The following is an 18,227-nucleotide window of genomic DNA, read 5'->3' on the forward strand; positions in this document are numbered from 1 at the left end:
CTTTACAGTCTGCACACGCAGCTTCTTTGCTGTTGTCTAGTGTCTTTTTTCCACACCCTTTAGCTTTCCACTGAAGCTGTGTTTGCTCCCTTGAGGCCTAAAATATTCTGCAGTGAGGAATTCTGCAGTTGTCCGTCTCTGAAGTGTTTTGCATCCCTCATATCCTTAAGTCTCCAAAGCAGCATTGGCTGCCCAAAGACCATCATGCCATGGAGGAGAGCCACCCATTCCAGCATGTCAGGGCAAGCTGGTTCCCACGCAGCACTGACCTGTGYTGTCCTGCCCCCATGCACGCATAGAGCCCAAGCGTGCTGCCCTGGCTACTCCCCACAGATGATGTGGGGCAGATGTGCGGCTGGCAGGTGTAGTGCTGTGGCATGTTTTCTTCTTCATTTTTCCTCTTGCTGTGTTGTGGGCCCTGCTGTGAGAGTGGCCCCTGGGCCAAGCGTCCCTCTTGCTGTGCCCGAGCAGCGATTCTGGCTCTCCCACTGTTTCACATGGGACTTGCATCATTTTTTGAGCTCCCACGTGACATGGGATACCGCTTCTTCAACGCAGCCCCTTCCTCCTCAGCGTTCCTTTGGATACACTGCCTCCTTTTCTGAGGAGGATGGGGCTGCACAGCCAGCCAGCGGGATGGCCCGGCCCAAATGAGTGTCAATCCCTCGCCTGTAGCCTCTGCCCGTGGCTGTAGCGTTGTGCTCGTGCAGCACCGGTTCAGCTGATGGGTTCGAGGTGCCCTCTGCCCCCCACACAGCCRGCGGGTTCCTGGTGGCTCTGCTCCTCGGCGTGGCAGCACCCCGCATAGCCAGCGGCTGCAGCAAYGCCCACGCAAAGGAGGTGGCTTCAGCGAAATAAAGCCCGCCGTGTCTCGCAGTGGCAAGTTCTTTTTACCTCTCTGTGACCCAAAGAAACAAAGGTGAATTTTCTTTGAATACTTTTCCAGAGTTTTGGTTCAAAAAGGGCTGATTATTTCGTGTTTTCTGTCATGGGTCAAAAGCTAAATATTGGGTTCACCGGACCTGTGGTCTGCTTTGTTTTAGCAAAATGGCAGACTCTGGGCATGCAAAATCCATGGCTCAAGGTCTTTCTTCGTAATTCAGAATTTGGCTCTTCAGACCATCTTACTCGCTTAAGAYAGAAATTTGGAGCACTAATAAAGAAAATTCCTACAGTTTTCCCTGTCCCGTATAATATGGAAATGTGGAGTCCAGATAGTGATGAATCTATAGTCTGTCCTGTCGTGATCTTTTCTGTGTCCACTTTTTTAAGATGACAGGATTTKTTAGAAATGCCAGATGGTTCGTTTTGTTTGGATGTTCTTCCATGCAGTAGAGGAATTCACCAAACAATTTATGGAGGCTACAAAGCCATGAGAGCCTAGGGTGCAGTTTCACAAGGCAGGAGGAGCTGATCTAGTGCTTGATTGTGCTTGACTGAGGACAAAGTGTTCCTCATTCCCCAGCCTTACCTGGTCCTTCCCTGCCAGCACGGACCTTCAGAGAGCCACCTCCATTCACTAAGCCTGCCGAAAATGAACCTATTGCAAAAGAGAGAGCTCGTAGGTGGGATCAGTCGGGTCCATCACCCGGGGGCAGCRCTTGTGGGGCAGGTGAGGACAGTCTGCAAAAGACCTCAGGATCCCATGCACATTCTGCAGGCGAGCTTGCTCTCTGCGTGGCAGGAAAATAGCATTTTATGTCAGTCTCAGCCTTTTCATTTCTCTCTGCTTATCATCTGGTTTTCCAAAAGCAGCAGCTGAATCTGAGTATGTCACATAGTGCATGGAAAGTCCTTCTTCAGTTATAGGTGTACTCTAGCATGCACCTCCGTGAGCTTCTCGGGTGGCTTTCTGACACATTACAGTAGGGAATTTGGTCATGAATGGCCAGCTTCCAGAATGACACAGGAATTTGTGCATGGTGCTGTCACATGTATTGCAACCTGATTTTGAGTAGAGTTTAATTGCTTTTTTTCCCCCTTAATTGTTGTAGTGCTCATGTTTGAAATCTTTCTGACGAGGGGTTGATTAAATATCTCAATATGCAATTTTTTTCCTCCTCCTCTGTGGCTGTAGCTTGATACTGAATTTATCTTTCCGTGATCCTATCTCCATATTTTAATTTGCAAGTGATCAGTGAGCCGTGTTTTTTTTGACAGCAGGTGCAGCTCATGCTGGGAATCTCTTACTTCCCTCTCACGCACTCTTTTCCTGCAGAACTTTTACATTTATTTCAGGCTTTGACAAAAAAGTTTCTGAATTTAGATGTGCGGGTTGTGTGGGTTTTTTATTGTTTCATTTTGTTTGGGTTTTGTTTGTTTTGTTTTTATTTCTTCAGTCTGAGCTTTCCCTGTCCTTATGAGTTTTGCCACCCCTCAGAGCAGCTCATTCCCGCTTTCCAGGGATGCTCTCGCTGTTCCCAGGCTCGCGAGGGTCCCAGCCATGGGTCAGCCATGGCCAGACCTCCGCCCTGCGGCCCTCCGGATTCTCTCCATCCCTGCAGCTACACACGTGGCTTGCTCTCCTGTGGCTGCAGGGCTTTAAAGGGGCTTTTCCAGGTTACGTGTACGTGCTGCAGGGCTGTGTTGCGCAGGGGTTTGTCAGCAAGCGATGACGTGCCGTGGGCCGCCGGCCTCGGGCTGTCCCGGCCTCACGGATGTCCTTGTCACAGCCTGCAGGCCTCACTGCGCGACACGTGGCTTGCAGTGGTGGACTGGCCCCTGCTCTCCGTGGGTGTTGGGGTGGTCGGTCGGCGGTCTGGCCGTGCTGCCAGGCTGGGGCTGGACGCCAGGTTTGGTCAGTGGGGTCCATGGGGCTGCCTCTGGTGTCAGGGCAGGGGCTGGGTGCTGGGGCCTCCCCGCAGGCCCCTCGGCACGAGCCCTGGAGGCAGGTCAGGCTGCCCCACTCTCTGCTTTGCCCCTGGGACAGGGGCTCTGCCCTGCGGCTTACACCATGTGTTACAGCCATCTTGGATGTCTATAGCTACCCGAATACCTGGATATATATAACTACCTTAATGCCTGGATGTAGATAGCTGCCTGAATACCCGTGAGTCTCTAGCTACCTGAGTACCTGGATGTCTATAGCTACCTGAATACCTGGATATATATAGGTATACATCTGGTATATGCCTATATATACCAGATATATAGGTCTGCTTTCTCAGGGCCACTGAGCTTGCATTGGCTGAGCAACATATTGAGCCGTGTCCCTTGGTGGCTGCTGCCCGTTCTCCTCCCRCCTCCCGAGGGAGGCAGGAGCTCGAGCCACAGCACACAGCCGGCGCCGCCTGCGTGGCCCSGGCTCGCTCCTGGGGCCACGGTGCCCGGCAGGGGCTCTGCAGCGAGGCACGGGCAGCGCAGGCAGGGAGCGGTGCCTGGCGGGCGCCTCGGAGCGGCGCTGCGTGGCGTGGGGAGGGCACGCAGGCCTGCCCTGGGACCCTGGGGTCCTGGGGCTCGGCTGCTGCTGAGCTGGGCCTGCCCTGGGGTCCTGGGGCCCGGCCGCTGCCGAGCTGGGCCTGCCCTGGGGCCCTGTGGCATGGCCGCGGCCGAGCTGGGCCTGCCCTGGGGCCCTGGGGCCTGGCTGCAGTGCCCGCCGTCCCGCCCAGGCACGGAATGGGGTGAAGGGCCCGTCTGGCTGTGGGCAGGAGGGAGAGCTCCTGCCGAGGGTCTGGAGTGCCCCACATCTGTCCAGCCTGGCAGCCACTCGCCTTGCGGCTTGTCCAGAGACCTGTCTGCTCTACAGGGGAGTGCAAATTTTGCAGCGTGCAAAAATAAGGGTTCAGCCTTACAAAATCAGCAGCAAAAATAAGGGTTCAGCCTTGTAAAACCAGCAGGCTAGAGAGGCCATAGAAAGGTTTGCAGGGCTGCAAAGGCCGAGCAGCTGTGTCTGTGATTAGTTACCATTGCTACAGACACGCGATGTCCTGCTTTTATTTGTGCACCCAGCCCAGAGCAGCCCGCCTGAGCAGTTATGGAACTGCAGAAACACTCGATATTGCTGGGCCATGTTGCCAAACCGAACAGTAGCACAGGACTGCAATAAAGCCCTGGAGTGGGAGAAGGTGACATTTATCATTTATTCTGGTGAGGTAAAGTTATGTGGTGCAGGCAGCCCAGCCTTGCTGAAGGTCAAAACAGCAGAGCTGCGTTGGGGTTTGGAGCCTCAGCTCTTCTGCCTGCCCTTGGGAAGGGCCAGGGGCTGCGCGTTCCTCAGCAAAGAGTTAACTGTGTCTCTCCTTTCCATGGGGCTGCTCTCCCAGTAATTCAATCATGTCAGCCTGTTTGCAGGCAATAATTCATTGTTGTAGGAACACTACAGCAAAGTGACAAGTTAATAATGGCAGTAATAATGGCAGGCAAAGTCTAATACTATTTCCTTTCTCCTACTCCTGTTGCACTAGCAGCCTCCCATGTTGGCAAATGCAATTTGCAGTCCCACTAATCCAGTTTCAGTAGGAATTCTGTTCTATTAAAAGAGAATAACAAGAGCAGGGAACTGCGCTGCCATGTTCCTGGCGCCTCTGGGGAGGCTGCACTGGTGCTGGAAATCTTTGTCTTTGCTTTTGGTGGGATGCTCAAGCCTGATCCGGAACAGCTCACAGCAATGGTTCATCTCCTTCCCTGCTGTGACTGCTTCCCTCTGACCTCTCTTTCTCTGAAAAGCCACCCCTTTAGCTCTCTTTTGTGCATCCATTTCCTTTGGCTTACCCAGTAAACCTCAGCCCACCCTTGCTCATCRTGCTGAGTCAGAAGGCTGGCGAGTATTTACTTGACTCCTGTTACCACAGCTCTGCGCAGMCTTCAGCGCACACGTCCTTGCAGTGCTGCTCACCCGGGGGCAGGAGGGAGGTCAGGGCTCATCATTCTTGTTTTATGGAAGGGTGAAGAGGCGAGGGAGGTGCAGGGGGTCATGGCGTGTCTCAGCCTGTGCCACTGTGGATGACTGAGTGCAGGTCTCTTCAAGACGGCCATCCACCACTGTGCTTCCTCCTCATGGGAGGAATTAGGGCACTGAGACACTAGTGAGAGAGATGGTGAGGCACCCTCGGAGGCCAGAGACTTTTTTAAAATAGGACTCTTCCTAGGAAAACTTAACAATATTCACAAGGCTACTCAGGAGGGAGCATTTTCTGGAGGAGCCTGACCCCAAGGGTGACCTATCCCCAAATCAGGAGGAGACCTTGCCACCCCCATACCTTGAAACAGCTCCTGGGGCACACCATGGGCAGGCCATGGCTGTCATCAAAGCCGYCATGTCCGTGCCATGGGAGCTGCCCCAGGACTTGTAGAGCTCTCTGTTCCCAAGCTCACATCCCGCTCTCCCGCTGCAGGGAGCGTGCTGGAGCCTTTTCTGGGGCGTCTCCAGCTGCACTTGAATACTGGCATTCCCAGGATGTGGGAATGATGACTCCCACGTGGGAAGCAGCTCCCTCTTGTTTCCTTGGCGCCTGCAAGGGAAGATAGTGTCAAGAGTCTGAGACAGAGCCCCTTTTTATCAAGGCATTTTTAGGTATGGCGTTTTAGTTGCAAAGCACTTCAGTAAATGTAGAAGTGTTGTAACCCCAGCTAGATGATTAGGAAACCAAAGTAAGGCAGCCTAGTGGCTTCACCAGGGTAGCAAGTCAGTAAAAATGCTGTGTCAATTAAAAAAGGTCAGTAAAAAAATCATATCACTGCCTCTGCGTCTCTTCTGTTTGACAACTAGTTTCTTGTCTCCCCACAAATATTTGTATAGTTGTGCTTATCAAATGACAAATCCGAGGAGCCCAGTTACCTCTTTGGCTTACCGACCACGGCAGCCACATGTAACAGCAGATAGAGTGCCCAGCCCTGTGTGGTTGTGAGGTGGATMAGGCCCGGCCCCACAACCCTGGGAGGGAAGTGTCAAGGACAGAGGCTTCTGCAGGTGTCCTGAGACAACGTTTGTCCCTGCAAATGAGACAGGTGGTGTCCTCAGCCTGGGCATTGATGCCAAGGGACCGTGATGCTGGAGGCCGTTGGTTAAGTGAGGTGTCCAGCAGGTGTACAGACTGGCAGTCGATGCCTGGTTTCTTTGCCATGCTCTCCCCAAAAAGAGAGGTGTAATGTCCCCAGAGCGCTGGCCTGGTCCCAGTGTTGGTTATTATCCATTTAACTTCCCAGGGCTCCTTCAGGAGATTTGGTGGGATGTCTGTATTGGTGCTGGAGGGTTATTCTCCATGCTGTCAGAGAGCTGGTGTTCCCTGTCCCAGTCCCTGCCCAAACACAACTGCAGAATTCGGCGTGTGCCCGTACCCTCCGTACGTCCTGCATGACTGGGGCTAGGAAACTAGGCTGGTTTAAAATTACATGAGGGCTGTAACCATCCCTTGCTGCCCGTGTAAACTGAGAGCCTTAGCAGTGTGCCTGGAGCCCGTTACAGCCCCGCGGGRTCGGCGCCAACACGCCTGGGGAGCCGCGCGACACGGTGCCAGCGCCTCGCAGGTCGCGTGCRCCGTCACCTCACCTAGACACGCGGCTGCTTCCCTCGCCCAGCAGGCGCGCGGGAGCGCGCGGGGAGAGCGGCCGCCCCTCGGCAGCGGAGCAGGGAACCCCGTGTCGCTGCCGCCGCTGCGACTGTGGGCGCCGCTGCTTTAGAGGGCGTCGCAGCGGCCCCGCCCGGCCGCCCCACAGCCCCGGCCACCCCACAGCCTCAGCCGCCCCACAGCCCCGGCCCCTGGGTGCCCTGTGAGCCCCTGCTCGGCTTCCTGGCCCAGCGCGTCCCCCAGCCGGGAAGGGGAGTTGCCTCCCGTGTCGAGTCGGCTGTCAAGGCTCGGCTGGCTCAGTGCCTGCGGGGTCAGTCTTCATGCAGTCCTAGTCACGCACTAGCAGCTACAATCATCTCTGTGTTGTGTGGGCATCTCCAAAACAGGCCTCGCAAGCTGCACACGAGACCCAGCTTTATGCTAAAGCAGTCGTACCACCAGGAATGAAAACAAATGGTCTCCCTGGTGCTGTGTTGTATCATTTCCACCATGCTGGCCCACTAACTTCAGAATTTGCTGTTGTTTTTTGTCACATTGTGAGGCCACACCTGGAGTGTTGGGTGCAGTTCTGGACTCCTCAGTACAAGAAGGATGTGGAGCTTCTAGAGAGGGTCCAGCACAGAGCAATGAAGGTGATTAAGGGACTGGAGCATCTATCTAATGAGGAAAGACTAAGCGAGCTGGGCATGTTTGGCCTGGAGAAAACTGAGAGGAGATCTGATCAATATGTATAAGTACCTTAGGGGAAAATGTAGGGAGTTTGGGGCCAAACTCTTCTCCATGGTGGTCAAGTGATAGGACAAGGRGTGATGGGTACAAGGTGAAACTCAGGAAGTTCCATCTCCAGGTGCGGAAGAACTTCTTCACTGTGAGGGTGCCAGAGCCCTGGCACGGGCTGCCCAGGGAGGCTGTGGAGTCTCTTTCTCTGGAGGTCTTCCAAACCTACCTGGATGCCACCCTGTGCCCCGTGCTGTGGGTGTCCCTTCTGGAGCAGGAGGTTTGGACTAGATGATCTCTAGAGGTTCCTTCCAACCTCAACCATTCTGTGATTCTGAGGTCCACATGAGCCTTTCAGGTTATTTCGCGTATCTGTGAATGGTGGCTGATAATCCCACCTCCTTTACTCCTGTGGGATAGCAGAAGTGCAGCGGATCCCCACAAAGCTTCCTGTCTCTTACCCAAACAGTGGGCAGGGGATCTCTCTCCTGCATTAGAAATCACATCAGCCTTTTAGCTCGCAGCTGAAGTGGCTCCAGGTGACCTGTGTGCCTGTTTCCAAGCCAGTGGTTTTAGCTTGTGGTCTACAAAAGCTCTGCACTGTTCCAAAAGGATCTACTAAAGATGACTAAGAAAAACCAAGCTGGCATTTTTAGGTGCAGTTACTGTGCAACACTGAGCACCTGCATGGGAAAGAGTTTAGTGTTCACAGGTTGGAAAAGACTGAGAACGTCCCATGCAAGTCCAATGGAGGGAAGCAAATCCCACGCTGGGCCTTCCACAGAGTGCCTCCATTAGGATAGTAAGTCATGTTAGATGAGAAGTCCATTGGCAGGAGCGTCATTATGTGTAACCAGTACTGCTAATCTAGACAAAACTTGTTACACATCTGAGCAAGTTCGTGCAGCCGAGCAAAGGCAGAGCTGTCATTCTCTGTCAAGGCCTGCTGCTCTGCCTGGTAGCAGTAGCGGAAGAGATCCCCTCCTCAGCCTTCGGGTGTCTCTGGGTACTGGGATGCTGTGGTCGTACAAATTCCAGAATGCTGTTTGCAGGAGCTGCCGAGAGAGCTTTCAGAGGGTGCCTGTATGGAATTGAAGATCTCATTTATGCCAGAGCAAGAAGGATTTCTCCCCCTCAGCCTTACCTGCCCCCCACCAAAAGGCATCTTCCTGACTGTTGAATGGAAGCAGGAGAACTGCACGTAGGCTGGTGTGAGTGCCTGAAACATGAGCAGTGTCGTGTGCGTACGCACTGGTAATTGCTGTGCTTACAGTCTCAGGAGGTACCCCCACTGCTTCAGTGAAATAAATCCACCACGTACGAGATGCAGGTCTGTTGCCCAGAACAGAGCACCTAAAAATATCCCTATCCCCCTCATTTCCATCGCCCGGAGACGCGGCGGTGTGGGAAGAATGTGGGGAGGGCTCGTGAATTTTTTGGCAGCTCCCATCTCTGCATGACCCATGTGTGTGTRTGTTTGTGTGTATTGATACCAAGCAACCCTGCCACACACTCAGCGTGTGTATATACTGCATTTTAATAGATATAGGCTACTGACTTAACATACACAGTTGCTATAGTAACAGAGGTTTCCGTAGTAACGGTTGCAGAAAATAATCCAGTGCCAATTAAAAATAAACTGTTTGGAAAGGGGGCTGGGGGAGAAAGGGAGCTGCTGGGAATCACCTTCCCCTTTATTGGCTCCTCTGCCGGGCGCTCAGAAGATTGATTAATGCTTGCTTGGAACAACCTTGCTTAAGCAAGGGTGACCCACAGAGGTGGGGTGGGCGGAGGGTGGCGGCCGAGGCCGCTCTCCTCCAGTGCAACAAAGGGGAAGGAGCGGGTGGGGACGYAGCACACGCACAAGGGCACATTGCTAAATCTCTCCATTAAGTTGAGGTCCCGAGAGAGGAAGAACAAGGGGCCGCTTCCCCTCCCTCCGTGTGTGCGCTGCGTGCGTGCCATGCCGCAACTAGTCTGTATTAGCATACTGATGAAAGCCACGGGCGAGCCAGGCTCCAGGGGAACTGCTGGTGTGTTACCAGGGTGCCTATCTCAGATGCTGTGTTAGAGCAGAAAGTGTCGCTGTCAGGGGAGTTTCCCCCCTTCATGTGATGTTGTTTGCCTGTACCCATTCTCTCCCTCAGCCCCTCTGCTCATCACTTGTGCCGACAGGCATCTGAGACCCTAGAGGCCAGAGGAAGCTGGAAATAAAACATCATGCAAAGGAGGAGCCTTTGCCTTGCTGAGAGAAAAGAGAAAACGTTACTGCTTCCTTGTAGGCACAGGAGCCACGGGCTGGGTTCTTGGGGTGCAGCTCTGCACAGCTCCCCAGCAGGCTGCAGCCTTGGGTACCTTTAGCCTCACGGTTCTGCTGAGCTACTCCTGACAGGAGAGCTTAGTAGGTTTTACTGAGGCCGGTATAAATTGTCAAGAAAACCCCTTCACTTGGCAGCAAGGCAGGCCCTCTTTTAGAGGGGAATGGCAGTTCTAGGTGCTCATTGCCTGACCATCAGCAGGAGGAGGTAACATTTGGAAAGAGCTAGGGTGCACTGGGTGGGACTGTGGCACACGGTCTGTCTCTTGGCCATTGAAAATCCCCTCTTTGCTGGGACGGCCCTTTGTAGGTGATGCCTGAACAATGGCGCTTTCCATTGCAGCTGTGCCAGGAGCTGCTTAGTCCTGACTGAGCCGCTGCCTGCCTGATGCTGTGACATGTTGTCCCTGTTTCCTGGAAATCCTGAGTGCTCTTGGTCTGACCTGTTTCTGTGCATGGTCAGACATGTACAGGTGCAGTAATGTCCTTAATGCTCAAACAGCAGCCTCRTCCCTTCTAGCTGTCGGACTGCAGATTCCTGCATTCTTGTGTTCAAGGTGAGAGCTGGTCCCCATTGTGCTAAGAGACTTGAAGGAGGGAAGATGCCACTCGGGCAACTAGATGTGTCTGGTTAGAACTAGCTCTACTCATACGTTTAGCTCACAAGACTCCAGGACGTATCAAATAAAAGCGTCACATGAGGGCGCTTTGTATCCTCCATGTGCAAATGTGAATGCCTTGGATCAAGGTTCACCACAATAGACACGGGCTGAACAGAGGCTGGGAAAGGCTTCATTTCCTGTTCCTGCTGGGAGAGAGAAATGTAAAACTAGTTTACTCTGACTCCCTGCATGGACAAGAATTAATGGCACCATGCTGTTTCCTGTGCACTGTCTGACCACAAAGCTTCCAGTGTGAGATCAACATTAACACTGAGAAACTGAGAGATGACGTGCCTGTGACTTGTCCAAGGTCATGTGGGGAGTCTGTGGCAGACACAGAGATAGAGCTCCTGATGGCTGGACCTGAGTGCAAAATGCAGAGCAGAGCAGGTTCCCTGCTGCTCCTTTCCAGARTGATTATTTTCCTCAGTTTTGCACCTATTTGCTGTCCTCACAATTGTGTGCCTGGAGGTTAGAAGTCACTGAGATGGCTGGGGTATGACAAAAGATTTGTCATTCCTCCTGGAGATGGGTTTCTGTGGTTTGGGTCAAAAGCTCATTGGCCTAAGCTGTACATGGTGTGGTTTCACCATGGGGGAAAAAAAAAAAAAAAAAAGTGTCCCTAGAGGGTTGCTGCATCTGAAGAGACTGGAAAACTGCTTTTGGACATAACCTTCTTGCTATATGGATACCTTAAATCATGGTGCGTTAAGAAGGGGACTGTATTAAAGAAGTAGGTTTCTTGCTGAAAGAGCTGGTGGGAAGATCCAGGARTGGAAGGGAGATGAAAAAAAAGGGAGAGAAGATATGGTAGAACATCTGATTACCCATGTCCTGAATATCTGTTGGACATKAGATCCGGACTAGGCACTCATGACTGCAGGTGGGGAAGGACTCCCTGTGTTCCTCTCTGAAACAGTTTATTTCTCTGCTAATGACTCCCCTCTTCTCATGTTTCTCTGTCCCCCCACCAGTGACCAAGCTGCAGGTGAGCAAGTCCAAGAGGAGCATCACTCTGGTGGAGAACAGGCCCATCCCCCTCAACTGCTCAGTGAAATCCCAGACCAGCCCCGACTCGCACTTTGCCGTGCTGTGGTACGTCCACAAGCCCTCCGACGCTGACGGCAAGCTCATCCTGAAGACCACGCACAGCTCGGCCTTCGAGTACGGCACGTACGCCGAAGAAGAGGGGCTGCGGGGCCGGCTGCAGTTCGAGCGGGCAGCGTCCGGGGGGCTCTTCAGCCTCACGGTGCAGCGGGCCGAGGTCCGYGACAGCGGCAGCTACTACTGCCACGTGGAGGAGTGGCTGCTCAGCCCCAACCAYGCCTGGTACAAGCTGGCGGAGGAGGTGTCCGGCCGCACCGAGGTCACGGTCAAGCAGCCAGGTAGCGTGCGCCGCGCTGCTGGGGGCGCCGGGGCAAAGCCCGGCCCCTCTCATCACGGGCCTCACGGGAGCAGCAAGGACCCTTTGTTCTTCCTTCCACTGCAGCCTCCTCTCCAAGCAGGAGACCATGCCACATGCCCGTGCCRTCACCCACGTGCTCCCTCACTGCTTCTGGGCTCTTTTCCCCCTTCTCCATTTAGGCTGGGGTGATGTGGGTTTGTGTGTTCCCACATAACACGTGTTGGTTCCCCACTACCTGGAGGACTAGTTTATCTACCCACCGTTTTTTTGTTTGTTTGTTTTTGTTTTTGTTTTTGTTTTTTTTTATCCTCAAGAGCATCACGTAGCAAGGGAGTTGAGCAGCAACCTAATGAAAGAGAACTGGTATGTGCCTGCCTGGGAAAGTGCTTTTATTTTTTTTTGCACGCAGTTTAATTTTACTCTCTTTCTGCATCCTGGCTGGCACGGTGAATAGTGTCTCTTTTCCCTTTGCACTGTATATAGGAGATGTGCACAAGGAATTTAATGAAGTGGGGAGCAGGCTACTAGGAAAAAAGAAACATGTTCTGGTGGCAGTTTCCATGGCAGAGGACATCATCAGTAAAGATGAGTTGGTGAAAGAGCTAAAGATGGCCTTAATAATCTGAAGACAGAGCCTTACTTCATCTCAAGAGATAGGGAGGCAGACACCGTGTTTGAGAGCTGCCTGGATCCAATATGAGCTTATTTGGTAGAGCAGCACGACCTCACAAGGAAACCTGACTTGTTCCATCTTGCTCTTGGTTCCCTTTTTCTGGAGAATAAAAATCCATCAGGTAGAAGGGATTACCTGGATAGGAGGGCTGAAATACTCTCTATCTGGGCTTGGCTGGTTATGGCTATAAGCTGCATATGCTTTGTGTCCAGCAAGGATGTTGAATGCAATCACCAGCCAGTACATGGGGTGTACACAGAGGTCATACCAGGGAAGTTGAAACTATGCCTCTCAAAAGAAATTGTGAAGGAGTTAGGAGTGTATGACRCATCATTTCACATAAAACAGCTGATTGCAGTCACCCCCAGTGTATCAGTGACATTGTGGAGCAAAAACCAGGGACATTTTCAGTGCAGTGATGCATTGCATGTGACTTTGCCCTTGACCCTTGTACCACTTCCCTTTTGTAGTGGTGATTCCTCTCATTAGTTGTCCATTCTCAGCGTTTTCTCCTGCTTTTACCCAGTGCTTGCTGCTTTGAGTGGAATTGGACTAGTGTCTAGCCCCCAAAGGAGAAAAGATAGAGATGTGACCTTGTTTCTCAAGGTTTCTGTGTTTTTAGGACCTCCCAGGTSTTACTAGCAGATCGCAGTGTTCCTGGTTTCCTGTGCAGAAAGGGACTTTGCTGATGACTAGTCTGAGATTTTCAGAAGAGCTTGTAAACTGTAAACCCATCTTGGGCTTGCGGGGAGGCAAAGGGCACTTGGGAGCCTCCAGCCACATATTTTTATTTGCCTCTTTCCTTAGATAATCGCCTGCAGGTGAATCAAACCCACAAGAACATGACCATCCTGGAGAACCAGTGGGTGACGCTGGAATGCCTGGTCAGCAGCCGGAGCAGCCCCTCGTCCCAGCTCTCCGTGGAGTGGTACGTCTGGCGGCCGGGACACCCGGAGAAGGAGCCCGTGGCCCAGCTGAGCCGGCAGAGCCTCCTGCGCTACGGGGAGGTGGCGTCCTTGGGCGACCTAAGGAACCGGCTGCACCTGGAGAGCCCATCCCCAGGCCTCTACCTCCTCACCATCCAGAACGCTACCGTGCGGGACAGCGGCGCCTACGACTGCCGCGTGGAGGAGTGGCTGCTGGACCCCAGCGACCGCTGGTACAAGCGGGCAGAGGACCTCTCTGGCATCATCACCCTCACCGTGAAGCAGCCAGGTAACGGCAAGACTTGGGTCTGGCACCACCAGCTTTTAGAAACTCTCTGCTCTCTTTGATCARCCTCGTGCTTCACCTTCCTTCCTATGGTCACCAGCGGGCCAAGGCAGAGGGCAAGAGTACGACTGCTTAGAGGCTGTGCTCTCACGTAGCTGGGTGTCTTCATTGCCCCTTCACTCCTCYGGAAGGAGCTTTCAGGACCTGAAAATACAGCTAATTGTATGTGGGATTTTAGCACCAGGGGTCTGTGAATTTTCTTTTTTGTACAGTACTGTTGTCACGCTTGATTCAATAGAATAAGCTTCAGTTTGCATTCACTTCATGTTTGAGAATGAGATGGAAAAAGCTGTCTTGGGGCTAACGGCCTCCCAGGTGTGTGTACTCAAGGGGCAGGGTCCTTGCATGGAAAGAAGGTACCAGAAGGTATGAGGGAGTGTTGAGACCTTGTGGTTGTCCAGGCAGTTTCACAAGGTGCTGCTGCTCAGCAACTGAGTGAAGAGCAGACATGAGATGTAGATCCAGGTGTGTAGACTTGAGGGTTGGAACAAGGGCTTAAGTTTCTCAGTAGAATGAAAGTTGCTTAGAAAAACGGACCTCTGTGCAGACAAATGGGTACTGGGGACTTCTTGCATCTTCCAGCAAAGCTTGTGGCCACTGTCTCATCCCTCCATCTCATCCATCATAGCAGTTCATCCAAGTCCTGCTATGTAACAACACCCGAACCATGCTCACATTTTGACATTTTCTGTGCACAACAAGATAAGGATCAGGGATTGCTGCAGCCTTTATAAGATCTAATAGAGGAAAAATTGCCAGATAAATTAAAACCAGGAAGAAAATTCTAGTTTCAGCTCTTTTAACAGCTCAGATGGCAAATTGCAAGGGCASTTTATCTTGGAATATACAGATTCTCCAGTTTTTGAGGCATGTGACCCAAGATGAAATGCCCATCTTGAAGGAAGGCTGAAGTTCGGAAGTTATGACTGACTTAAACTCACTGGGTATCTTCCAGCATTTAAGAGAAATACACTAAAACTCTATTTTTGGTGCCTTATACCTACCTACGTCAATGAGGTATCAACCTTGTAAAGTTTTAAGATTTTGGAAAGATTTTAGAGGTTAATCTTGTAGGGAAGATTTGTGCTGTGAAGAAGCTCTTCCARGGGACGACACAGCTCTTCTTAGCCACAAGCTCAGAAATCTTCTCTGGCTTTAGTCAGAGATGGCTTGAGCAGAAGCATCCCAGGCAGGTCTCCAGGCAGTAACTGAGTAGCTTTCTGCCTACAGAGTTTATAAGTGCAATTCTTCAGGCTGAAAATTGCCAGCCCTGATGGACAAGTGATGAATGTCAGGGGAAATTCCTTTGGTTCATTTTGAGTTGTGGAACTCAAATGTGGAACTCGGATGTGGAGTGGGAAAAGGAGGGAATTGGGAGTGCAGAAGTATAAGGTTTAAGACTATGTATTGCTTGTTTTTCTTTCATGGCAGACAATAACTGAAAAATTACTAAACTTAAAAATAGCATTGTTTGTGACTCATATCTTATTAGTGAGGATCTCCATTCATCTTTCAGTACAATAATCATAAACAAAGTTAAAAAAAAACCCCATTCAACAGCTTCAGCCTGCAGTTCTCCTCTCTGTGCTCAATTTGCGGAGGTGGGGAAGGCTTTTTGTTTGTTCTGACAAGGCATTTCCTTCCTTTCCTCCTTTTCACCTCAGAAGTCCCAGAAATTTCAAGGCTTACCTCATTGCTGTTTCTGTTCAGGAGTCTCTTGAAGAGAAGCTGGAAGAACTGATGTTGTCTGCAGCCTTAAAAGCTCTAATGGAAGTTTTCTATATTGTATCATTTAAAAAGATAGGAAGACTGCCATGGTGATGACAAGCATCCTCCTCCTTGCAGGTTCCCWTTGCAGCCCTTTGGAAAGGGGCTCCAAAACACACTCTTCCCAACACCCTGCACCACTGAGGAAATTGGCTGCGTGCACCAGCCTCAAGGGAGGCTTTGGGATAAACAGAGCCCTGCAAGAGAGGCCCTAGGGAAGGGGAGTCCTGGAGAAGATCCTGCCTCCTCCCTGCCTCCTCCCTGCCTCCCTCCCTCTCTGGGAGCCCATGGGAGCTGCCCCTCTTCACCCCACTCAGTTGACCTCCCCCAAGTCCCAGTCCAGCCTGGCCTTTCCACTGTCCCTCACATGCTCCCTAGAGCCTTCAAGTGCTGCCTGGTCTGGAAGGGAGTGTGACGTGGCCCCGGGAGCTGGTGGCTGCAGTCTTCCCAGTGCCTGCCGCAGGCAGGACGGATGTGGAAGAACTGAGAGCCCTCAGCGATGTATGGGAATGAGAGCGGAGGGGCCGGGCCGCTGCTSCCAGTGCTGGAGGGATGCCCAGGTACCTTTGCTGCAGGAGAAAGGGCCTCTTTCTTTGGTGAGCTGTGGGCTTGCCCTTCATGCTTAATTCCTGCATTAGAAAGGGCTTTTTAATCTTTAAATGAGAGCTTAGATCTGGGCTGTTTGTGATCTCCAGAGTACATGTTCCCTGGCAATATGACTAAATCAAATGTTAATTGCTCTTGAAATCAGCCTTTAATCAACTCATCTTAGATTCCAGTCACTGTATCTCAGTTGGGTTAAAGCATCTCTTTAGCCKTGCAGCAAGTAATAGAGAAAAAAAGAGAGGCATTTGGTGTCCTTGCTGCCTGGGTGCTGAGGGCCTCTCCATAGAGGAGCTGGTTACCTGGTGGACTTCACAAACTGTTGTGAAAAACATTATGCCTTCTTCTGACTGAGATGTCCTGGCTTTGAAGACCACTCTTGCGGTCTCTCTTGTGACTACAAGAGTGGTCACTCTCGTACAGGATAGGAATAAAAAAAAAGCAGGGAATGAAATGTTTGCTCTGATGGCTAGGGAGCTGTATATTGCTGCTCTGAGCACAGACCGAGCGTTCGTGTGTCCTGAGCTGTTTCTTTCTGGGGATGAATTTCAGCGACTTTCGCTTTTCGCCCCCACGCCCAGGGGCGCTCGCCGGCTGCCTGCTGGGAGGCTGTGGCGAGAGGCTGCGTGGGCAGGGTGACGAGGCGCTAGCCACCGGCTCCCGTTCTGACTCGGAGCCGGATGGAGCATGGCACGGTGGGGACGCTGGCGCTGCGGGGCTGACCACAGCGGAACCTGTGGGAGCTGGCAGGCAGGTTGTGCACTGCTCACATCACACTCAGCACTGGACATGTGCACTCAGGAAGGACAGCATGGCACGTAGCGTTCAGCTCTGCACTCACCTCTCTCCTTTTACTGTCTCAGACCCCACCTTGCAGGTGGACACCGCCACCTCCAACCTGACGGTGCAGGAGAAGGAGTCCTTCCCGCTGGACTGCAGCATCCTGTCCCGCTCCAGCCAGGAGTCCCACTTTGCAGTGGCCTGGTACAACCTGCGGCCCAAGGAGGGAGGCGGCCCCTCGGAGGAGGAGGAGGAGAGGGAGGCTGTGCTGAGCGTGGGCCCGGACGCCGTGTTCAGCCAGGAGGGCAGCCCCTGGGAGGGCCGGCTGCGCTTCCAGAGGCTCTCCGCGCTGCTCTTCCGCCTGACGGTGCTGCAGGCTGGAGTCKCCGACAGCGGCAACTACTCGTGCCGCGTGGAGGAGTGGCTGGCGGACCCCAACGGCGTGTGGTACCGGCTGGCCGAGGAGGAGTCGGGCGCAGTCGCTGTTCACGTGCAGGACACAGGTGAGAAGGGMTGGCATCCTCCGGGGGGAATGGCCCACATGTCATCTGTTCGTGTGGGCATTTGTGATGCCTTCCTACCCGTTCCCTGCACAGCCCTAGAGCCYGTGGCTTCAGCACATGTTCAGAGGCAGCCCTGCTGGGTGGTGCTCCAGTCATTCCCTTCCCAGGTTGAGTTTTGAGYGTTCACCACGCTAAATTGTGAGGATAAGCACTGGCTTTCTTGTCCTCTTGGCAGCCAAGGTGGATGGACCAAAGAGTGAATGGGATACAGAGCCTGGATCTGGTTTGCACTGGATCAGATCAGAGGCTCATGTTTATTCCATCAGCTTGCTAGCTCTTAGGCCACTTCTTGCTCAGGCTKACAACACGTGCACTGCACTTACTAGCAGAGGCTCTGTACTGTGCTCACGTGTAACCTTTCACTGTGGGAAGCAGTCTGGAACTTGGCCTAGCTCTGCATGTGAGCCCAGGTTTACATGTTAGCAGGCTGGGCAGGGGGTCAGGGTGAGGCTGGGCTGATGATGCCCATAAAGCCAGTTCTGCCTTTTCCTTGCCCTCAGAGGCTGCGGTACCATGGCACCTCACTGGATTGGCAGATGCTCTCCTGCTCCCTGGGCACTGCCAGCTTACTGGAGCCTGCCTCCAGGGCAGAGTGGAGGGTGAACTCTGTCTCTAAGGGAGCTGCTACCACTGCAGCCCTGTGCACGGTGCCGTCAGTCCAGCCTTGGCATGTAGAGTCACTGTGCTGTGCATCTTGGTGCTGAAGAATTAGCCCTGCAGAACTAGCCTTGTTGTCCTAAGGAAGTGAGATCTTGTGTGATCCCTGTGCTACTATGCAAGGGTCTCCTCTCAGTAATTCTTGGGGCCATCAGATGATTTTAGATACATTCAACCAAGAGGTAGAGTCCTCAGTGATAACTAAGGTCCTGAGAGCTTTGTAGACACTCAAGGACAAACCCTGAGAGGTTGCCTGTGAGTGTTTCCATTGAGGGAAAGCCACTGGATGAGGTTCTGTAGTTGAT

The 18,227-nt window shown here is 52.6% G+C and overlaps 1 protein-coding gene across 1 annotated transcript in view; it reads left to right on the forward strand.

The window, feature by feature from the left end:
- IGSF3 (immunoglobulin superfamily member 3) overlaps positions 1 to 18,227 on the forward strand; it is a 105,342-nt gene that overhangs the window by 84,004 nt on the left and 3,111 nt on the right. Inside the window, exons 7-9 of the mRNA XM_026040337.1 lie at positions 11,177 to 11,587; positions 13,088 to 13,495; positions 16,786 to 17,205. Coding sequence (XP_025896122.1) covers positions 11,177 to 11,587; positions 13,088 to 13,495; positions 16,786 to 17,205 — 1,239 coding nt within the window. The remainder of the gene's footprint in view (positions 1 to 11,176; positions 11,588 to 13,087; positions 13,496 to 16,785; positions 17,206 to 18,227) is intronic.

Source organism: Nothoprocta perdicaria, unplaced genomic scaffold (assembly GCF_003342845.1).
Source record: "Nothoprocta perdicaria isolate Ctin4 unplaced genomic scaffold, notPer1 scaffold_100, whole genome shotgun sequence".
Lineage (NCBI taxonomy): Eukaryota > Metazoa > Chordata > Aves > Tinamiformes > Tinamidae > Nothoprocta > Nothoprocta perdicaria.